We start from the raw sequence: 18,137 nt of genomic DNA on the forward strand, positions 1-18,137 counted from the left end.
GTTTCCCCGTGTCTTGCTACATTTCCATTGCAAAGAAGGTAGAGAATCCTACAAGCGTAGCTATGAAGGAAATGAAATATTTCATCTTTCACAAGACAGTTTGACTTTTCTAAGACAACTTCAGATTCATTCATTCACATGTACGTTTTTGAGAAGCCTCTTTCTGGCACTGAAATTCTTGTTGTAGTCCAGTGTGTCTACACAATTCATGAAGAGGTATCTGTTCATTGTTACTGTAGGGAGAACATCTGTGATTTAAAGACGGATTCCCTTTCACCAAACAGTGATCAGCTCCAGGGACTCCTCTGCTTAAAATTGACATAATTGTATTGCTCAACATTATCTGCATTTTTTTTTTTTAATCTTTTTACGTACAAATATATTTATCTAGCCATTTCTTCTGAACTGTACAGTTGCAGTGATTTTCCCACCTCATCTAATCATATATGTCCTCAATCTGTTATGGTTGGTTTACATGTTCAGCTAGGTTTGTGGATTTTTGGAAAATCCTAAGACTTTCAAGAGCTGTTTTTCCAGACTGAGGGAGTGCTTTCAGAATGGGTACCCTAGATCTCTTGCACGAAATTGATAGCTCTGTGCTCTTATAGCTCAATTTTAAGAACCTAATTATAATTTCAAATAAGTTTTCTTCAGCTCAAGTCTAAAAACTTTGTTCTCTTCTATAAAACTTTGAAGGCCTGCAATAGCTCAGTGTGCATACATGGTCGCTTCACATAATTCCCTTCTTACCTTAAACAGTTTTACAAGAACATAGGGAGATTTTAGGGAAACCACAAGAAGTCATTAAGGATTATTTTCCAGTTAAATACAGTGTCTGTGTATTATATACATGTTTTTATATATACTTCATTTGACGGTGTTTATCCCACGTAGTTATCAAATAATATTATACCTTGCCTATGAAGAAACTTCACATCTGAGAAAGTGCAACATATCTCGTACCAAAGACATATCAGCCCATCTCTGGCAGCTTTATGCCCATTTGATGGGACAAGTAGAATTAACCAAATCAAACACGAACGTAGCACGTTTTAACACAGAAATTATCATCCAAGCTTTGGTGAAACACCAGCATACTTAAATAGTGTAAGGAAGTTCCTTCCAAGAATTAAAAAACAGACGCCAGTGCTTCAAACTAACTTCTGTCCTTCTGCCACAGGGGAAGTGTTGCATGGCAGAAAAATCTAGTCTTGGAAAAATCCCACTGAGAACACAGCTACACCCCAGTGAATGGTAAGTTGTGTCCCTTTGATGTCCAAGAGAATGAGCTACCAGATCCACAGCAGCAGCACAGGGCAGAAATATGAAAGGAGTATTTCCCTCCATCTCATTTCCACCTGACAACAACATGTGCCAGTTTACATGATACAGAAGCAGTGCTGTTTCCCAGCTGTTGCCACAGCCCTGCATCTGCCACTGAGAGCAACTTCTCTGAACTGCAGCTTACTTTCTCTCTTGGGGCCAACAAATGGCCTCAGGGGAGGAGACAGGACAGTGCTGAATAACCCTACAGACACTGCGACAGAGGGGTAAGAGTTTGCTGACAACACTGCTAGTTCTTTGTATGTTTGTAGGGCAGTGGGCTATTTCCAATTCCTGGGTCTCTCTTAAAGCACATGGTCTGCTTGTGCTGCAATTGAGGTTCCACACCTAATCTCAGTGCTGCCCCTGTCTCATTCTTATTAATGCTTACATAAGCTCCAGAGAAAAATAAATTATCAGATTGTGAAGCCCATTTTGTCTTCATTGCTTATATTCAAAAGCACATACAAACAAGCTAATAAAATGTTTTCAGAAAATGTATGTGTACATTATGTCTGTACTATATGCAAAAAATGCACACTGTATATGTTTGTGTTTATAAACATACACAAATATTACATCACATACAAATCTACATTTGTCTAAGTATGAAAAACAAATAGGTTATTTCTCTTAGGTCTTCCTTCTCTTCTGCTTGTACAGTGTAGTGATTACTGGAAAGACAATGCTGCAAAGGCAGAAAAAAAAAAAAAGAAGATAAAATGCGGGGAATATTTTCGTTTATTGCAGCTGGAATTCCAGCTCGTCCAGAAAGTGATTTCCTAATTGAGTCTCCACGTTTAAGAACGCTTTGTGATCTTTGCATGTTTACTATGCCAGTCTCCACATGAGGGCAGTAGATTCCATCATTTTTCTACGGCTTTGCTGTATTCGCATAGCTGTGCACAACTGTAACCGGTAGGGACAAAAACCCAACACCACAAGCACTCGAAGTACCATTTGGTAGACTTAGCTAAGGATTACCTAATGTAGCTGTATGTGTGTGTGTGTGTGCATACAGGGATACTCAGAACTAAAGGTAATGTCAGATAGTCTTGAAAGTTAATGTATAAACAAAATGCGAACTATAAGATCATAAAGATACCCTGTTTGTAACAGCATTTAATGCCTCACCAACAAATTTGCATGACGGTATGAACAGCAGTAACTGGAACCCAAATACCTTTTTTGAATATGAAAATTCAGCTGTAAAATCTAGATTAAATAGTGTTAGCTTACAGAGTTTATTTTTGTCCTCTACCTTCTTGATCAGATCAGATTTATCAATTAAAGAAAACTTATCTGCTCTACTGTATCTTAATTTTTACCACATTGAAGGCTTGGTTTTAGCAGCAATATGTGGAAATAGTTGTCTTGCTACAAATATGTTGACATTTTAGGAAGAATCATACTGACTGATTTGCATTATTCATCACAATGTGGTGAGACACTGATGCATTCTGCACAGAATGGAAAGCAATGTGGTATAAGGAAGGGGAAAATGTCAGCCTGTGGTCAGTAAGCAGGAGCTGGGAAAATAGCACCATCAGTGTTGCATTGCTGAATCCTTTTGAAGAAGAAAAATTCATTGCACATCCCTGCAGAGTTTCAAAGTGAAAATTTTGTATACAGTCTTTATAGAAGTAAACAATGAAATGAGAGCTACAGTCATTTAACATGATATATTTGTCTTGAATTTTTTGGAGCCATAAAGGTTTGAGGAAGTGAGAGAGACTTGCAGTCTATTTGTGCATTTGCTGTGGTCCCCAGGAATATTTTCACCAGCTTATAAGCCTACATGGATTTCCATCAGATGAGCAAGCTCCTGTTAGAAGCGTGAAGATGGCAGAATAAGAAGAAAGATGTCAAGAAGCAGAAAGTAACAGGCCCAGCATACTAACATTCCTTTTGTGGTGTGGCTTCATGGTAATGTGAAAGTTTATTAACATCTGGATGTCTGAACACAACCAACAGAAAGTACAGCTGTCATGTAGATTCCAGAAATGGAGCAGGCAATCAAGATGCATATTGCCATGCACTAAGACACTTAGAGCAACACTTAATATCTAGTTTCTGATCAGATGAACTCTGCCTTTTGTGCCTCACAAGCCCACATTTCTAGATATCTGAGTTCCTCTGCGAGGTGTTTGCTCTGTATCTAGGTAGTGGTTTATTTATCTGTTAATCACATTCCTTTCTTTGCAGCAAGAATCTGGAGTGTTGCTGCTGCTTCCAACTTTCACACTGAAAGGGCTCTATGTTTCTAAAATGTAATTGGCTGTTTATGAAGAAAATTATTTACAGACATTTTCTGTTGGAGACAAACTTCCTACATCTTTTTCCAAACTCTCACTTATGGTTTTACTTCCCTCAGCTTCTATAGAAATTACTTCTTCAGCCCCTCACCCATCTCTTACTTGAATCTGTTTATACTTCTCCAAAGCCTTTTCTCCTGTGACAAGGCCTTTAAGATATACAGCAGGAGTCAAACCTTCGAGTTCTTTTGAATTTGACGCACTCAATGAAACACTTTCCCATTTTCCTAGTACCTCAACTGTATTCCAGCAACAAGTTGAGGATGTGGAAGATATTGGGAAAAGCTTCAATGGAGAATTAGTCTTGGCAGCTCCCTTGAAGGATAATGTGCACATTTTCCTGGGCAATTCGGATATGACAGAGCCAGGTCATGTGAACACTGATGCAGGAGCTGTGGAAAGAGAACCACCATAGCTGAAAATTCTACAGAAGAAAAAGCTTCTTGAAAAACAAAGACTGTCTGCTGGGCATTGTAATGAGCCAAGATAGTCAAGCAGGTGGCATTTTATTTGTGCTAAAATTTAGAAAGTTATCCTGGCTGACATGACTCTTTAAGAGTCCTCAGAGTCTCCTCAGCTATTAACATATCTCCAGCTATTTAGGCTTAAAGGAAAATATAAAAAATCATAAGCCTTACGAGCAAATCATGGAAGACTGAGAGTTCTGTAGAAGTCCAGACTTCAGACAGATTTTTTGTCAAATGATGTCAGAAGGCTTTTAAAAAGATATTTCAGCTCAGTGATGTACTCTACTCTATAATGTTCTCCATGATTATACTTTATGAGTTTGATGAGATAACACTTATGCACAAAGATGTAATCTAAAATGATTGTAATCCAGAAGAATATATCACATATGAGTAGCATGATTGAAATCTTGCTCTCAGCAACTCCTTTTAAGACTATCAAGAACACCATAATTGAGGAAAGATAGTACAAGATTTATTTCAACAATGAGTTCTTCATTTTTTTTCTTGTGGGCATCCAATTGCCAGCCTCTAGTATTTATACATAAGCTTTATTATAGAAGAATAAATGAACAGGTATACAGAGAAAAGAAAAAAAGTCAGTCTTCAGAGTGCTTGGAAAAGTAAGAAACTTTAAAAGTTGCAGAGATGTAGAAAAAAGGGTCAATAGCAATGGAAAACCAATTCATTTTATTTAATAACTTGATCTCCATGACTTGTTCTAAGCAGAGAAGTAACTTGCACATGATAGGTGCAAACAAATCTTAAATCATGTCCTTTTCATGGTTTGTTTATTTATTCATTTATTATTATATAAACAAGTTCAAGCACATTCAGACATTAAATTGTTAAGCAATAAAGAAACAAACCCAACAATAACAACAAACAGAACATGAGCTTATATATATCCATAGCTTCTCAGTAAAATTACTGCCACAGAGGCAATCTAGTAAACATGTCATCCAGAACTCATACTAGAATCATAAAATCATAAAATCATAGAATCACTAAGGTTGGAAAAGGCCTCCAAGATCCTTCAGTCCAACCATCCACCTACCACCAATATTTCCCAACTAAGCAACATCCCTTAATCAACATCTACACGTTTCTTGAACAGCTCCAGGGACAGTGACTCGACCAGCTCCCTGGGCAGCTCATTCGAGTGCCTGACCACTCTTCCAGAGAAGAAATGTTTCTCAGTATCCAACCTGAATCTCCCCTGGTGCAACTTGAAGCCATTCCCTCTTGTCCTATCAGTAGTTATGTGGAATAAGAGGCCTATCCCCACCTCTCTGCAAGCTCCTTTCACATTGCAGAGAGCAATAAGGTCTCACCTGAGCCTCCTCTTCTTCAGACTGAATAATCCCAGTTCCTTCAGCTGCTCCTCATTAGAATTGTGCTTCAGACCCTTCAACAGCTTCCCTGCCCTTCCACAGACGCATTCCAGGTCCTTGATGTCTTTCTTGTAGTGAGGGGCCCCAGGCTGAACACAGTACTTGAGATGCAGCCTCACCATGGCTGAGTACAGGAGGATGATCGCTTCCCTGCTCCTGCCGGCAATGCTATTTCTGATAGAAGCCAGGATGCTATTGGTCTTCTCAGCCACCTGGGCACACTTCTGGCTCATATTCAGCTGAGTGTTGACCAGTACCCCCAGGTCCTTTTCATCCATACAGTCTTCCAGTCGCTCTGACCTAAGCCTGTAGCATTGCCTGGTGCTGTTGTGGCCAAAGTGCAGGACCCGGCACTTGGTCTTGTTGGACCTCACCCATTGGCCTCAGTGCAGTGATCCAGCCTGTCCAGATCCCTCTGTAGGCCTTCCTACCCCAGGCAGATCGACACTTCCTCCCAGCTTGGTGTCATCTGCAGACTTGCTCAGAGTGCTCTCAGTGCTTTCATCCAGGTCGTATTGTATTGAGCAGACCAGGCCACAGTGCCAACCCCTGGGGGTCACCACCCATGACTAGCCACCAGGTGGATTTAAGTCCATTCACCACCACTCTGGGCCTGTTCATGCAGCCGTTCTTTATTCTAGCAAAGAGTGTACATGTCCAAGCCACAGGCTGCCAGGTTCTTTAGGAGAATGCTGTGGGAAACAGTGTTTCCCTCAACTGAAGGCAGTATAGATATGAACTTCACAATAACTTCTTAAATGGCAACATAAGCTTGTATGTATGTACATACACACAAATAAATACATTTAAACTCACATACACTGAACAAGGAGGGTAGTAGTCTTACACCTTCTGGTGTCCCTTGAGGACATGTTTCCAGTGTCAAAGAGCAGTTCATTGGGCTATTTTTGAAGTAACTTCTTATTTTCTTCTTTTAAAACAACCCCCAAAGCTTCATAGTATGCACCATCAAATTCAAAATGTTGTTCACTTCCATATTCCTTTTCTGAGAAACAATCCCGTTAACAAAATCTGAAATTTTACCTAATCTGAGCTAACTGGAGGCCAGCTGATATGAAGAAGTACCTGCATGGGATAACGTTCCTATTGCTTTTGATGCACGGTTGAGAAAAGGATGAAGTGTTATGGTGAGTTGAGTGAAGTTGGAGAGAAGAACATTTTTAGTCAGTTGTGAGCAGCTTTTCTGTATTGCAAAAGGAGCAATTCAGTATTTTTCAAAATATAACAGTTGATGTCCAATGTGCAAAGCTTCTGCCTTTTCTGCTCTGTTTGATGTCAGTTACATTAGAGACCTTTCACCACATTTCAGGATGCAATAAGTGCTTGAAGATTAAATTCAAAATCAAACAGAATGAAAATCCACACTAGAGATGGAAAAAATAACAAAGAAAACTATTTGCATGTTAAGAAAAAAAAAGAAGAAGAAGAAAGAAGGGGACATTAGGATGAGTGACAAAACAGTTTCTGCTAAAGTGTTGAAAACAGTTTTGGTAGAGAGAAAGCTGTAATGCTTTAAGTGGATGGAAGAGGGATTTGAAAGCAAGGCAAAATCATGCTAAATTATCATGTGGGCCTGCAAAACATGTATAACTGAATTTTGTGCCTTGTGATGATGGGACTTCTTAGGAAAAACCCAGCCTGTGTATCTTTTCAGACATAGTAGGTAAATAGAGGCACATGTCCAAACTACTGAAAGTACTGTGCTATGTCTTGGATAGCTTTTTTAAATTATTATTATTGTTTTTTTCTTTAGAGGGGTAGAGCAGGCAACTGTGTAGGGTGTGCTCAAAGAAAGTGACACTGAATGAGCTGGATTTGGATGCCATAGTCCCAAGCAAGTAAGCAGTGGATTTTGTGTGTGTGTGTGTGTATTTTTTTTCTTTTTTGTTTTGTTTTTACTTTAAACACATTAAGTTATCTTCTCTTCTTTTACTTCCTTCTCCATCCTGAGAAATTAATAATTTCAGAAAATGCAAATGTAATCCATGCAGCAGTTGAAGTTGTCTCAAATACTCTTTGTTTTAGCTTTTCTTTCATTGCATGAGATATTTTGCTATGAAATATAGCATAAGATAAGATAAAATTGAAGTAAACAATATGAGTCAGTCTAACCTTTTCAAAGGTTAATGTGGTTTGATTCCGATAAACAGTTGGGTGAGTGTTGTGGTGAATTCACAGTGGCTATGTATTAAGCATTAATGGTAAAATGACAAGCTATGTTTACTCATTCTTTTATAGAAATACAAGAGAGATAGCAATACATTTAAAAAAAAAAACAAAGCACATTGCTTAGAAAAATAACTCCCCCAAATCCCTTGTCAGCATAAGCTTTAACTCATATACAGCAATATTTCACATTCATCTAGGACGTCAAGCTTTGGGTAATGCTTGAAATCATACATCTGAAATGTAGTTCTTGTTCTAAACTTATCCTTTGGACTAATTCCAGGCTAACCCTTAAAAAACTGTGTTGGGTTTTTCTTCAGCGGTTTTTTGAATAAACTCAGTTTCTTTTGCGCTTGCACTTCTTATCAGCAAACAGTTGTTTACTAAAGTAGCATGCACAGTATGAATATGGTTTGATGTCTGTCACTGGAGAAAGTTATTTTCAGCGTAGCTATTCAAAAACAAAACGTTATCGGCCTCTGCATATGGAACTCACAGGTGCTTTCCTGCCTGAGGCTAGAACACACTTTCTTGCCTTTGCAAACAGATCTTCACTCCCTCTAAGCCATCCATAGGTCCACTTGACATCGACCTGACTGACATGGTCCTGCCAGAAAATAAGCTTTCTCTTCTGGCTTCCAGGCTGTCACTCAGTGGTACCTTAGAGCGAAAAACTTGCATGAACTTCTGGTAAAATTCTTTAGATGCAAAATAATAAATGAAGGGATCTATGCAGTTGTTGAGGCAACTTAAGCATAAGGTGAGCTTGTAAGCAGGGTACAAACTCCTTTTGTAAAACAGACGGACAATCATATGTGCAAGTAGGATAAAATTATTGGGGGCGAAGCAAGTGATGAATACCAAAAGAACTATAATTGCCAGGTATATGGATCTCGTCTTCTGCCTGTTACCATATCTGCTTGATGTCTGAATAAGCTTCCGAATGGTGCCGATGTAGCATCCAACCGTTACAATGAAAGGAATCAGGAAGAGCACAACAAATAGGGTGAGAAGAAAGGCTACCCAGGCTGCGAAGTTGGGCAGCATCTCCCATTTGAGGACATCAAAACAGGTTATAATCTCCAATTCTTTCACTTCATAGGTCAGATCTGTGCTTTCCAATGGGTAGAAAGCTAGTAGCAAGAAAATCCACATTACCACGCAGGCACCCAGGGCATATCTTTTTCTCCTCCACTTGATCAACTTCATGGGATATACCACGCCCATGTACCTCTCTATGCTGATACAGGTCATGGTCAGTATGGAAGAATACATGTTGGAGTAGAACATCACAGTCACAAGGCTGCAAAGAGTCTTGCCAAAGGTCCAGTGATTGCCCTTAATGTGATAAGAAATCTGGAAGGGAATGCAGCAGGCCAGCATGAGATCCGTGATGCTCAGGTTGATCATGAAGATAACAGAAGGTGTTTTGGGTTTGATGTGCCAGCAGAGCACCCAAAGGGAGAAAAAGTTGCCAGGAATACTGATAATATCCACCACTGTATATACCACTGGGAGAGTGATGGAGATAGCTTTATTTTGAAGCATTGCAAGCGTTTCAGCATCCAGGTGGGATCCGTTTTTAACCATTATTCAAAAGAGTGTTCTTGTTCTCTGTAAGCTAGCTTGATCATATCATGAACACTTGGCTTGAAAATCTAGAGAGAAAATGTCAAGAAAGAGAAGCAATATGTCAAAGCAGAAATTGCAAACATGCTTAATATAGTAATTAAATATTAATTTTAACAAGCTGAATTTCATTTGATATTATTCCTGAACAAACTGAATCAGTTAAAATTATCTTCTGAGAACTGCCTTCTCCCTTCTACTTATTGCATTGTTTTATCTGTCTCATTTATTTCTAGCTTTGAATAGCTACTTTTTCCCAGCTGAATGGCTTTCTGATAGTTTTACAGCCTATACATTACCATTACCACACCTCATTGTCATGTGATTGTGACACAGATTAAATCACAAACTGGAATCAAATTGATGTCTGCATTAGCACACTATGCCGTAAGTTCCTCAAGAGCTAAATCCATTCTATATACTCTGGATGCCAAGACCTTGCTGTCTTGTAATACTGAATAGTTTTTGAGATTTTTTTTTGTTTTTATTTTTTGTCCAATGAAACAGCAATCTATTCCAAGTAAATATGTAACTGGGGAAAGGAGAACACGCAATCAATTATTTTTTGTATATCTATGATATGAACTGTATGTATGTAAGAGAAAGGCCATGTATAATCAAAAGCCAGGGACAGACTGTGTGTTTTAAAGGCTAGAGGGAACAGCCAAAGAAGTCACACACCTTCTTCTAACTAAAAGAACAGATGCTGCATTTCGGTTTTTGAAAGATATCTTATCCGTGTCACCCGTAATTCTGCAAAAGGAGTTTCAGTTTTGCAGTCTACAAAAAAGGGTCATGCTTTCACTGTCTGACCTTTATAAACCTTTATTGGCAGACACAAGTAGCTTATGGATTGGCTTGTTTACTGTAGACAGTGCAGCATTATTTAGCAGCTGCAAACAGGAACTCATATCTCAAAGTGCTAGATGCATGCATGTAGTACAGGGATGTAATTTTACAAAAGCCAAGAGTCAAAAATTGAAGAAATGGCAATGAATGGTGTGAAAGGCAGATGGTCGATGAGCAGCACGTTCTGGAAGAATGGGACTATGGACCTTTGTCATGGAGTTGACTAGATCAATCTATGTCCGTGACAGGGGGCAACAGGCCTCTGCCCTGCCCCCCCACCCCAGTCCCACAAAAATGGGAAGGAAGGCAAGGAGGAAAAGAACAGCGGCAACAATCTATGGAGGAAAACTTATTTTACTATAATACCAGTAATGCCCCATACACTACATGATGTGTAGTGGAATACTGAAACCCAAAAACCAAAAAACATAGAACCATGACAACGTTTCAAGGATTCCAGGCCAAGCCATCTGATAACTTTGGATACATCTATGGTGTTTTTATGAATAAAGAGGAACAGAGAGTGAGTACAAGCATATCCCTTTACATGTGGACTCTGATCACCTCCACTGTTTAATGCAAGTATCTCTTTCCAAGACACTCCTGCCACAATAGAGGCTAGTAGTTAGTGCCACTTAACCTCAGATCTAGTCAAATAAGACCTTTAATGTAATTGTGTAGTCTTAAGTAGTCTTAACTTTGGAGCAGTGTGGCTGTCCCTCAGAGTAGTGGTCGGCCCACAGTGCTAAGTATCTCATGTTGGCAAAAGCCATTCTGCCGAAAAATGGTGATTTCTGAGCAAAGCTCTTACTGATTAACTTCCTAGCCCTTTCACAACATAACTGTTGATGAGTCTTGAGACCTGGCAAAAAAATTGAAGCTTCTACTAAAGTGAAAAAGGAATATTCAATTCTAAAAGTAAACAGAGTGCAATCCTGAAAAATTTTAACAAGCGCAGCCATGGCAGTAAGAAGTTTGGTGTGGGCCTATTTCTGTAGTTTCTTGAGCTGATCAATAAATAAAATATTTGGAAATAGTGAGAGTCAGTATCAAACAGGTAATAACAAGGAAATAGGAATTGGAAAGAAGGCAGAGATGTGTTCTGAGTACATCATGCACATGAAATTGAACACATAACCACAAATGCAAAAAATACTTTGAGCTAAATTCATTGCAGATGAAATTCTGTTCTTGTCAGTGGAGCTGTATCAAGAATTAAACCAACTCTTCAATTTTCAGGGGAACTAGAAAAGGCATTTAACTGACACACAGCTCTTAAAAAAAAAATAAATGTAATGCCATCTATTTAAACTCTTCTATCCATGACTAAGCATAGTAAACATGAACCCATTATTGCCTTAAAAATCTTTGTCAGGTGACAGCCATTCATGCCTAGCAACCCTACATTTCCCAAAACAAACAGAAAAGTTTTATCTATTCCAAAGTACTTATAGAACTTTAATGTTAAGCCTGTGAAAGTGAAAGACTTTTGGACACGGAGACTGAGCGACCTCACCTCCAGATGCTATTCCTATAAGAAGCATATGTATTTGTGAGGTTGAAGTACAGGTAAAAATTTCCATTAAAATTTTCACATCAGGCACAAAGTTGTTGAATATCTGTTACACTGAGTTTTATATAAGGAATAATCACAAACAAATTTTCTGAAAGCAGCTAATAAATCACAGAATCACAGGGGTTGGAAGGGACCTCTAGAGATCATTGAGTCCAATCCCCTGCAAAGCAGGCTTCCTGCAGTAGGCTGCACAGGTAGGCACCCAGGCAGGTCTTGACTATTTCCAGAGGAGATAACTTAGAAATAGACGTCTCCACCGCCTCCCTGGGCAGCCTATTCCAGTGCTCTGTCACCCTTACTGTGAAGAAGTTCCTTACATATTGGTGCAGAACTTTCTATGCTTTAATTTATGACCATTTCCCCTTATCCCGTCCCCACAGACCGTTGAAAAGAGGTTGGCCATGTCGCTTTGACTCCCACACTTAAGATATTTGTAAACATTAATAAGATCCTTTCTCAGTCTTCTTTTCTCAAGGCTGAACAAACCCAAGTCACTCAGCCTTTCCTCATAGGGGAGATGCTCCAGGCCCTTTATCATCTTTGTGGCCCTCTACTGGACCCTCTCTCCAAGAGACCCCTGTCTTTTTTTGCACCAGGGAGCCCAGAACTGGACACAAACTTGCTTTTTCAGAAAGTACACAATGATAAGAAAGAAGGGGAAAACCCACACGCATGCTAAAATATGAAAAACAGTTAGGATTCAGAGCCATTAAAGGTTAAAGGCAGATTTTGTACACTTACGGGACAGAACTGTCAGTAAAACCTAATTGCCTCCCAGATTTAGGCACTCCTTGAACTGGGTTTGTAAGGCTCTGGGCTCTGCTCTTGTGCCTACAAGAGCTCTCCAAATATGGTGGGTCCCCTTGGCATGGTTTTCTGTAAGGAAACTGTCCATCATAAGGAGCTACAGAAGAGATAGTTCCATCGCAAGCAGTGGGAGTTCCTTAGTGCCTTCTGCAGAGGAGTAGGGGGCCTGCAGGGTACACAAGAATTGCAAGTTTTCTTATGGAAATGTGGAGTACAGAAAATCACCACTTGGTCTTTGCCTTTCCTTTTGCCAAATCTTTCTGGATCATTAATCCTGAATTTCTTGCTGATGAAACATGGGCCCCCAGCAGTTCCTGCTCTGAGTCACCACTATTTTTGATGTTCTGCTTTTTACATCAATGGATAGATTAAGCTGCTGGATTCACAACACAGCATTTCAACATGCTTCCCCACTATTGTGTCTAGTAGTACTACATTTCCATCTCATTTGGGGTAATATAAAGTCCTTCCCCCATGGCAACCACAGTATGTCTTTGTCACTTGTGCTTTTAGTTGAAAATGTCATAAATAAAGCAAGAAAGGTTTTTGTTGTTGTTGTTTGGTTGGGTTTTTTTGTTGCTTTTTGTTGTTATTTGGTTGTTTTTTAGTATTATAATTACATTATACTTCCATTTATGAGCTGCTTTCCTGAAATTCCAGGCTTCTAGCACAATATAATTCAATGGAGTTTCCATGAATCACTCAAGAGAAAATTTCCTGCAGAATAATTTTACAACATAAAACCTCACCTCTGGTTTCAAAACTGTAAACATGCATTCTGTTACATAAATATCCTTTAAGAAAGATGTTGTTTTATTTTGGCAACAACTATGTCTAAAATATGACAAATTAACATGTAGGTAGACAGAAAGAAATACTTGATATGGATTCTTCAAATGAGAAAGTACAGTCATATTGCCATTTACGGTAGTCCTAAAAATTTGGGCCTAGAGAGAGAAATGTTATGAAATACCTAATTTCTGGAACATTTAGTAGACAGGTGTATTTCAGTTCAATACTAAGTACTAACCCCTTGCTAAATTTGGGGAGAATATTTTTGCTCCTTTTCACACTTCCTCACTTGGAGCACTCAAAAGGTTCACTTGTAATTTCAGTAAGCTGTAATCATAACTGAGGGTGAAAGCTGCTTAGTGCTTCTTTTGTCAGGGATGGTGATTTCTTTCCCTTCAGCAGACAAAAGATGGCAAATAAAGTAGTAAAAAGTATACGAAGAAACAAAGACTAAAACAGCAGAAGAGAAGAGAACTCTCTTATTTCTTTGTCATGGAAGAGTAACAACAGAGATGTCTACTTTCTTTTTAGGAGATTACTAAATAAAACTGATGTATTTCCTTTCTCTCATCTGTTCTTTTCCTGTTGTGTAAAGTGCACCTGCAAGAAAGACTGAAAAGCCTGCAAGCTGACTGAAAAGATATTTACCATTTTGTAAAAAGTTTTGTGATTTGAGTTGGAAAAATAAATCTCAAAGCATGCCATTAAGCAGAAAGCCTTCTAGTGTTTATTCTGATTGATTAATTTGGTTCACTATCTGTTAAAGCACTGCTCAGTAGAAAATAAATGCCTTGTTTCAAGAATCCTTTGAAATCTTTGCATTTTTAGAAAGACACTACTCTAGCTGAGGTATGTAGGACAGCATGATTCACGCTCCAGGAAAATAAACAAATCAACCAACGTGGAATGCTGAACTTAGTTGCAAACATACTCAGAATGAAAATAAAAACACATATTTTACTGTAAATGCTTGAAGTCATATTAAAAGTTTTTAATGAAAGTAAATGTGACTAAAAATTTTGCTGTTGTATTTTTTTTTTAATCAAGATAGTGCATTTTTAGCAAACAGTAACACTGAAGTTCTTTTACTTGCTCTGCTTATCACTAACAAAACAGTAATGAGAGCTAAAGGATTAGGATAGTTTACTTATAACTAAACTTAGCTAAAAGTGGTGAAAAGTTAGGGATCATCTACATGTAATATTCCTTCTGGATAGTCAACCTCTGTTGGACTGTTAACAGTTCCTGTCGAGTTAACAGAATATTAGACCAGTGTAGAAAACAGATCGTTAATTTCCTTTGTAGATTGGGTACGAAAAGAAGAAATAGCAAGGAAGGGCATGGGATAACATCTTGAGTTGTGAGAAAAGTGACAAACATTTTGATGTTTAGACAGACAAAAGGGTTTTAATATGAGGAACAATGAGAAGTATTATTTTTTTAACACAACTCGGTTCTTGCTCCCAAAGCATCACTGAAATAATTCAGAGAAGCACTTCTCTAAGTGTTCCTGCTCACCCAGCTGAGGAATGTCAATGAGTGTGTTGCTGATCACGTTCCCAGAGCTAAATGCTGACTTTGCTGAATGAGGCCAAAGGCTTTCCCTGGATGTTCATTCTCACACTTGCAATAAACTTTTGTAGAAATTTTAACACCCAATGCTATACCTCAACAAGTCAAAGGTTTTGTTCGCTCAGTCAAGATCTGAACCTGTCTTCTAAGAAACTTCTTTGTATTTGGCCTTTGCTGTTCTTTTTGCTGAGGATTTTTGTTTCTGTTTGTTCTGAGTATCATACTTGCGAAGATCATCAAATGCTGCCAAGGATGTAGCCACCTTATCACAAAGGTGTTATTTCACACTTTATTAAAGTCTTTAACTTATTTTTTTAAAAAAACAAAACAAACAAAAAACAACTTTTGAGAAATGAGCATACTTGTGCACTTACCATAGAATCACCAAGGTTGGAAAAGACCTCCAAGATCGTCCAGTCCAACCATCTGCCTACCACCATTTCCTAATAAACCATGTCCTTCGGTACAACATCTAAATGTTTCTTGAACCATCTCCATAGGCAGCCTGTTCCAGAGCCTGACCACTCTCTTGGAGAATTATTTCCTAACATCCAACCTGAATCTCCCCTGGTGCAGCTTGAGGCCATTTCCTCTCGTCCTATTGATGATTACATGGCAGAGGAGACCAATCCCCACCTCACCACAACCTCCCTTCAAGTAATTGTAAAGAGCCATAAGGTCTCCCCTGAGCCTCCTCTTCTCCAGACTGAACAATCCCAGTTCCCTCAGCTGCTTCCCATAAGACTTGTGCTCCAGACCCCTCACATCTTCGTTGCCCTTCTCTGGACACGCTCTACAGCCTCAATGTCTTTCTTCTAGTGAGGGGCCCAAAACTGAATACAGCACTTGAGATGCAGCCCCACCTGAGTACAGAGGCATGGTTGCTTCCCTGCTCCTTCTGGCAATGCTATTTCTGATACACGCCAGGATGCTACTGGTCTTTGTGTGTGCAGGTACTGATCTGTATTTCCAAGCAAACAAAACTGACAACAACCAACTAGCTGCAAAATTCTGGACCTTCTGTGTCATTTAGCTTTGAACAAATAAAACTTCATATTTTTCACAGAAGATTATTCAAATAAAATACATAAGAAAACTAAACGTATGCCTCCACTACAAAAGGTGAAGTATTTTTACACTGAAAGAGTGACTTTAGAATTGCCATACTGATTAGAAACTCCTGCAGAGACATATTTCAGTCTTTTTTTAGGTGCACCTTGTCAAAGTAAATCTTGCGGTGGTTATGGATCTGACCTCAAATAGTTAGGTCAAGGCAAAACACAAGTGTCTTCTCTCCACAAATATTTCACACTTAGAGGTGAGAAAACCTCTATTTTTAAAGTGAAGAAATGTGGAAACATTACCAGCTTTAGTGTAATGGAGTAGTAAATGCTTGTTGAGTTTGTCAGATGTATCAACCTAGATGAAAGCAGCTTTATTCAAAACTGAAGCAAAGTAATCTTACCACTTCTGCCTATTAGGGAGTACTTCTGCAGTCTTAGGGAATGCAAGCAGGCAGCTCCCATGATGAAATAAAAAAAGTCACGCTGAGTGTAAAATCTAAATACACAGTTTAGAGATGGGTAAACATCACATGGAAGTACTGTTCTGATTCCTCAGAACTAGCTAACTAGCAAAGTTAACTGTACATAGCTACATTTTGAGGCAGCTTTCAACAATGCTGTGAGCAGTCGCAGGTAAATCTGTATAACTACATACACTGATCAGTTTTCCAGGCTGGTCTAAATTTCAGTCAGAGTAAGTAAGCATCCTAAAGTGGATCTAAATTATTCTGATTATTACGCTAATAGCTAGAATATATCATGTATATATCAGTCTTTCCTACACACACAGACTTTGTTAGCCTGATTTTTTTTAAGCCTGATATTTTAAGAAGTATTAGCAAAGGTCACTCTCCATGTGCATGCTCTTATTTCTCAACAGCACAAGGTAGCTTGCTTCTTGTTGAAATAATGCTGTCTTGCACTTAAGCATGGACCAAGAGCATGCACGCAAGCAGTTAACTGAAAAATTGCTGATTCCTGGCAGGAAACATTGACTTCATGCAGTTTTTGTCAGATGGCTACCCAGAGTGTATGGCAATGGACAATCAGTTTGCAAAATACTCCACCTCAGCAGATGTCCTGAGCCTCATGGAATGATCCCATGCCAGAGGGCCTTACTGCAGGTAGCTTGCCACTAAACAATTATTAAACAGTACTGACTTATAGCAAAACACTGATATTTTTTATAAACATCAACCTCAAAAAGTCTAAATTTAAATAATACATGATGTAGTTTTCTGTATTACTTTGCATCTTTGCATATTGTCTATGCCCAGGATTGACAAATGTCTTTTAGTCTGCAGTTACCTCCTACTATGAGTAAATACCTCACACAGTCATTGTGAAAGTCAGATATATAGTTGAGACCATTTCCCTTCTGAATTCAACTGTCAGGAAAAGAATCAACACTTCGTTGGCAGAGGCTGTTTGTGATAGACAATATGACAGATCCCCAAGAGAGAATCCATTCATCTTCAGAAAAGGTCACAGACTTATACTGAATGCATGGTATGATGGACATTTTATAACAAATATATGTAGGTTGCTTTAAAAGCAATGCTTCCTATTTATTTTTCACACAGAGGGTGGTGACACACTGGAACAGGTTGTCCAAGGAGGCTGTGGATGCCCCATCCCTGGAGGCATTCAAGGCCAGGCTGGATGTGGCTGTGGGAAGCCTGGTCTGGTGGCTGGCAACCCTGCACGTAGCAGGGGGTTTGAAACTAGATGATCATTGTGGTCCTTTTCAACCCAAGCCATTCTATGATTCTATGATTTCTGTGGAAACTACAACAGCTGCAAAGAACACAATAACACTATTTGATAGAGCAAATTATCATCAATAAAACACTTTTTTTCAACACAATCACTACCTTTTTATTAGCTATACATTTGCTGTCAGTGATGAACAAGGGCATACATGCTGAACTCATAAAAATCTGCACCAGTGGAGTTGACAGCTTGTGCGTGGCCGTTTGGAACACAGCTTATCTTTCACATCTTTGATGGCACTGCAGAAATGCACCACCCACTGCCTCACTGTGCTCACATCCACTGTTTGGTTTCCATCAACATTTAGTGAGCCAAAGGGTGCCATTGTTTCCAAGTGGAGGAATGCAATGACACCTCTTTGGTCCATACACACTTTCATGTCAGATGCC

General features: G+C 39.0%; 1 protein-coding gene across 4 annotated transcripts in view; it reads right to left on the reverse strand.

Annotated features, from left to right (window-relative positions):
* Positions 1 to 5,295: 5,295 nt before the first annotated feature.
* P2RY8 (P2Y receptor family member 8) overlaps positions 5,296 to 18,137 on the reverse strand; it is a 50,463-nt gene continuing 37,621 nt past the window's right edge. For all 4 annotated transcript variants that reach the window (XM_042867292.1, XM_042867291.1, XM_042867293.1 and 1 more), the window contains one exon: positions 5,296 to 9,344. In XM_042867292.1, the coding sequence (XP_042723226.1) occupies positions 8,203 to 9,276 (1,074 nt within the window). In that variant the 5' untranslated portion in view covers positions 9,277 to 9,344 and the 3' untranslated portion in view covers positions 5,296 to 8,202. The remainder of the gene's footprint in view (positions 9,345 to 18,137) is intronic.

The sequence above is a fragment of the Lagopus leucura genome, unplaced genomic scaffold (genome assembly GCF_019238085.1).
Source record: "Lagopus leucura isolate 7727_CA_CO unplaced genomic scaffold, USGS_WTPT01 Super-Scaffold_100001, whole genome shotgun sequence".
NCBI lineage: Eukaryota > Metazoa > Chordata > Aves > Galliformes > Phasianidae > Lagopus > Lagopus leucura.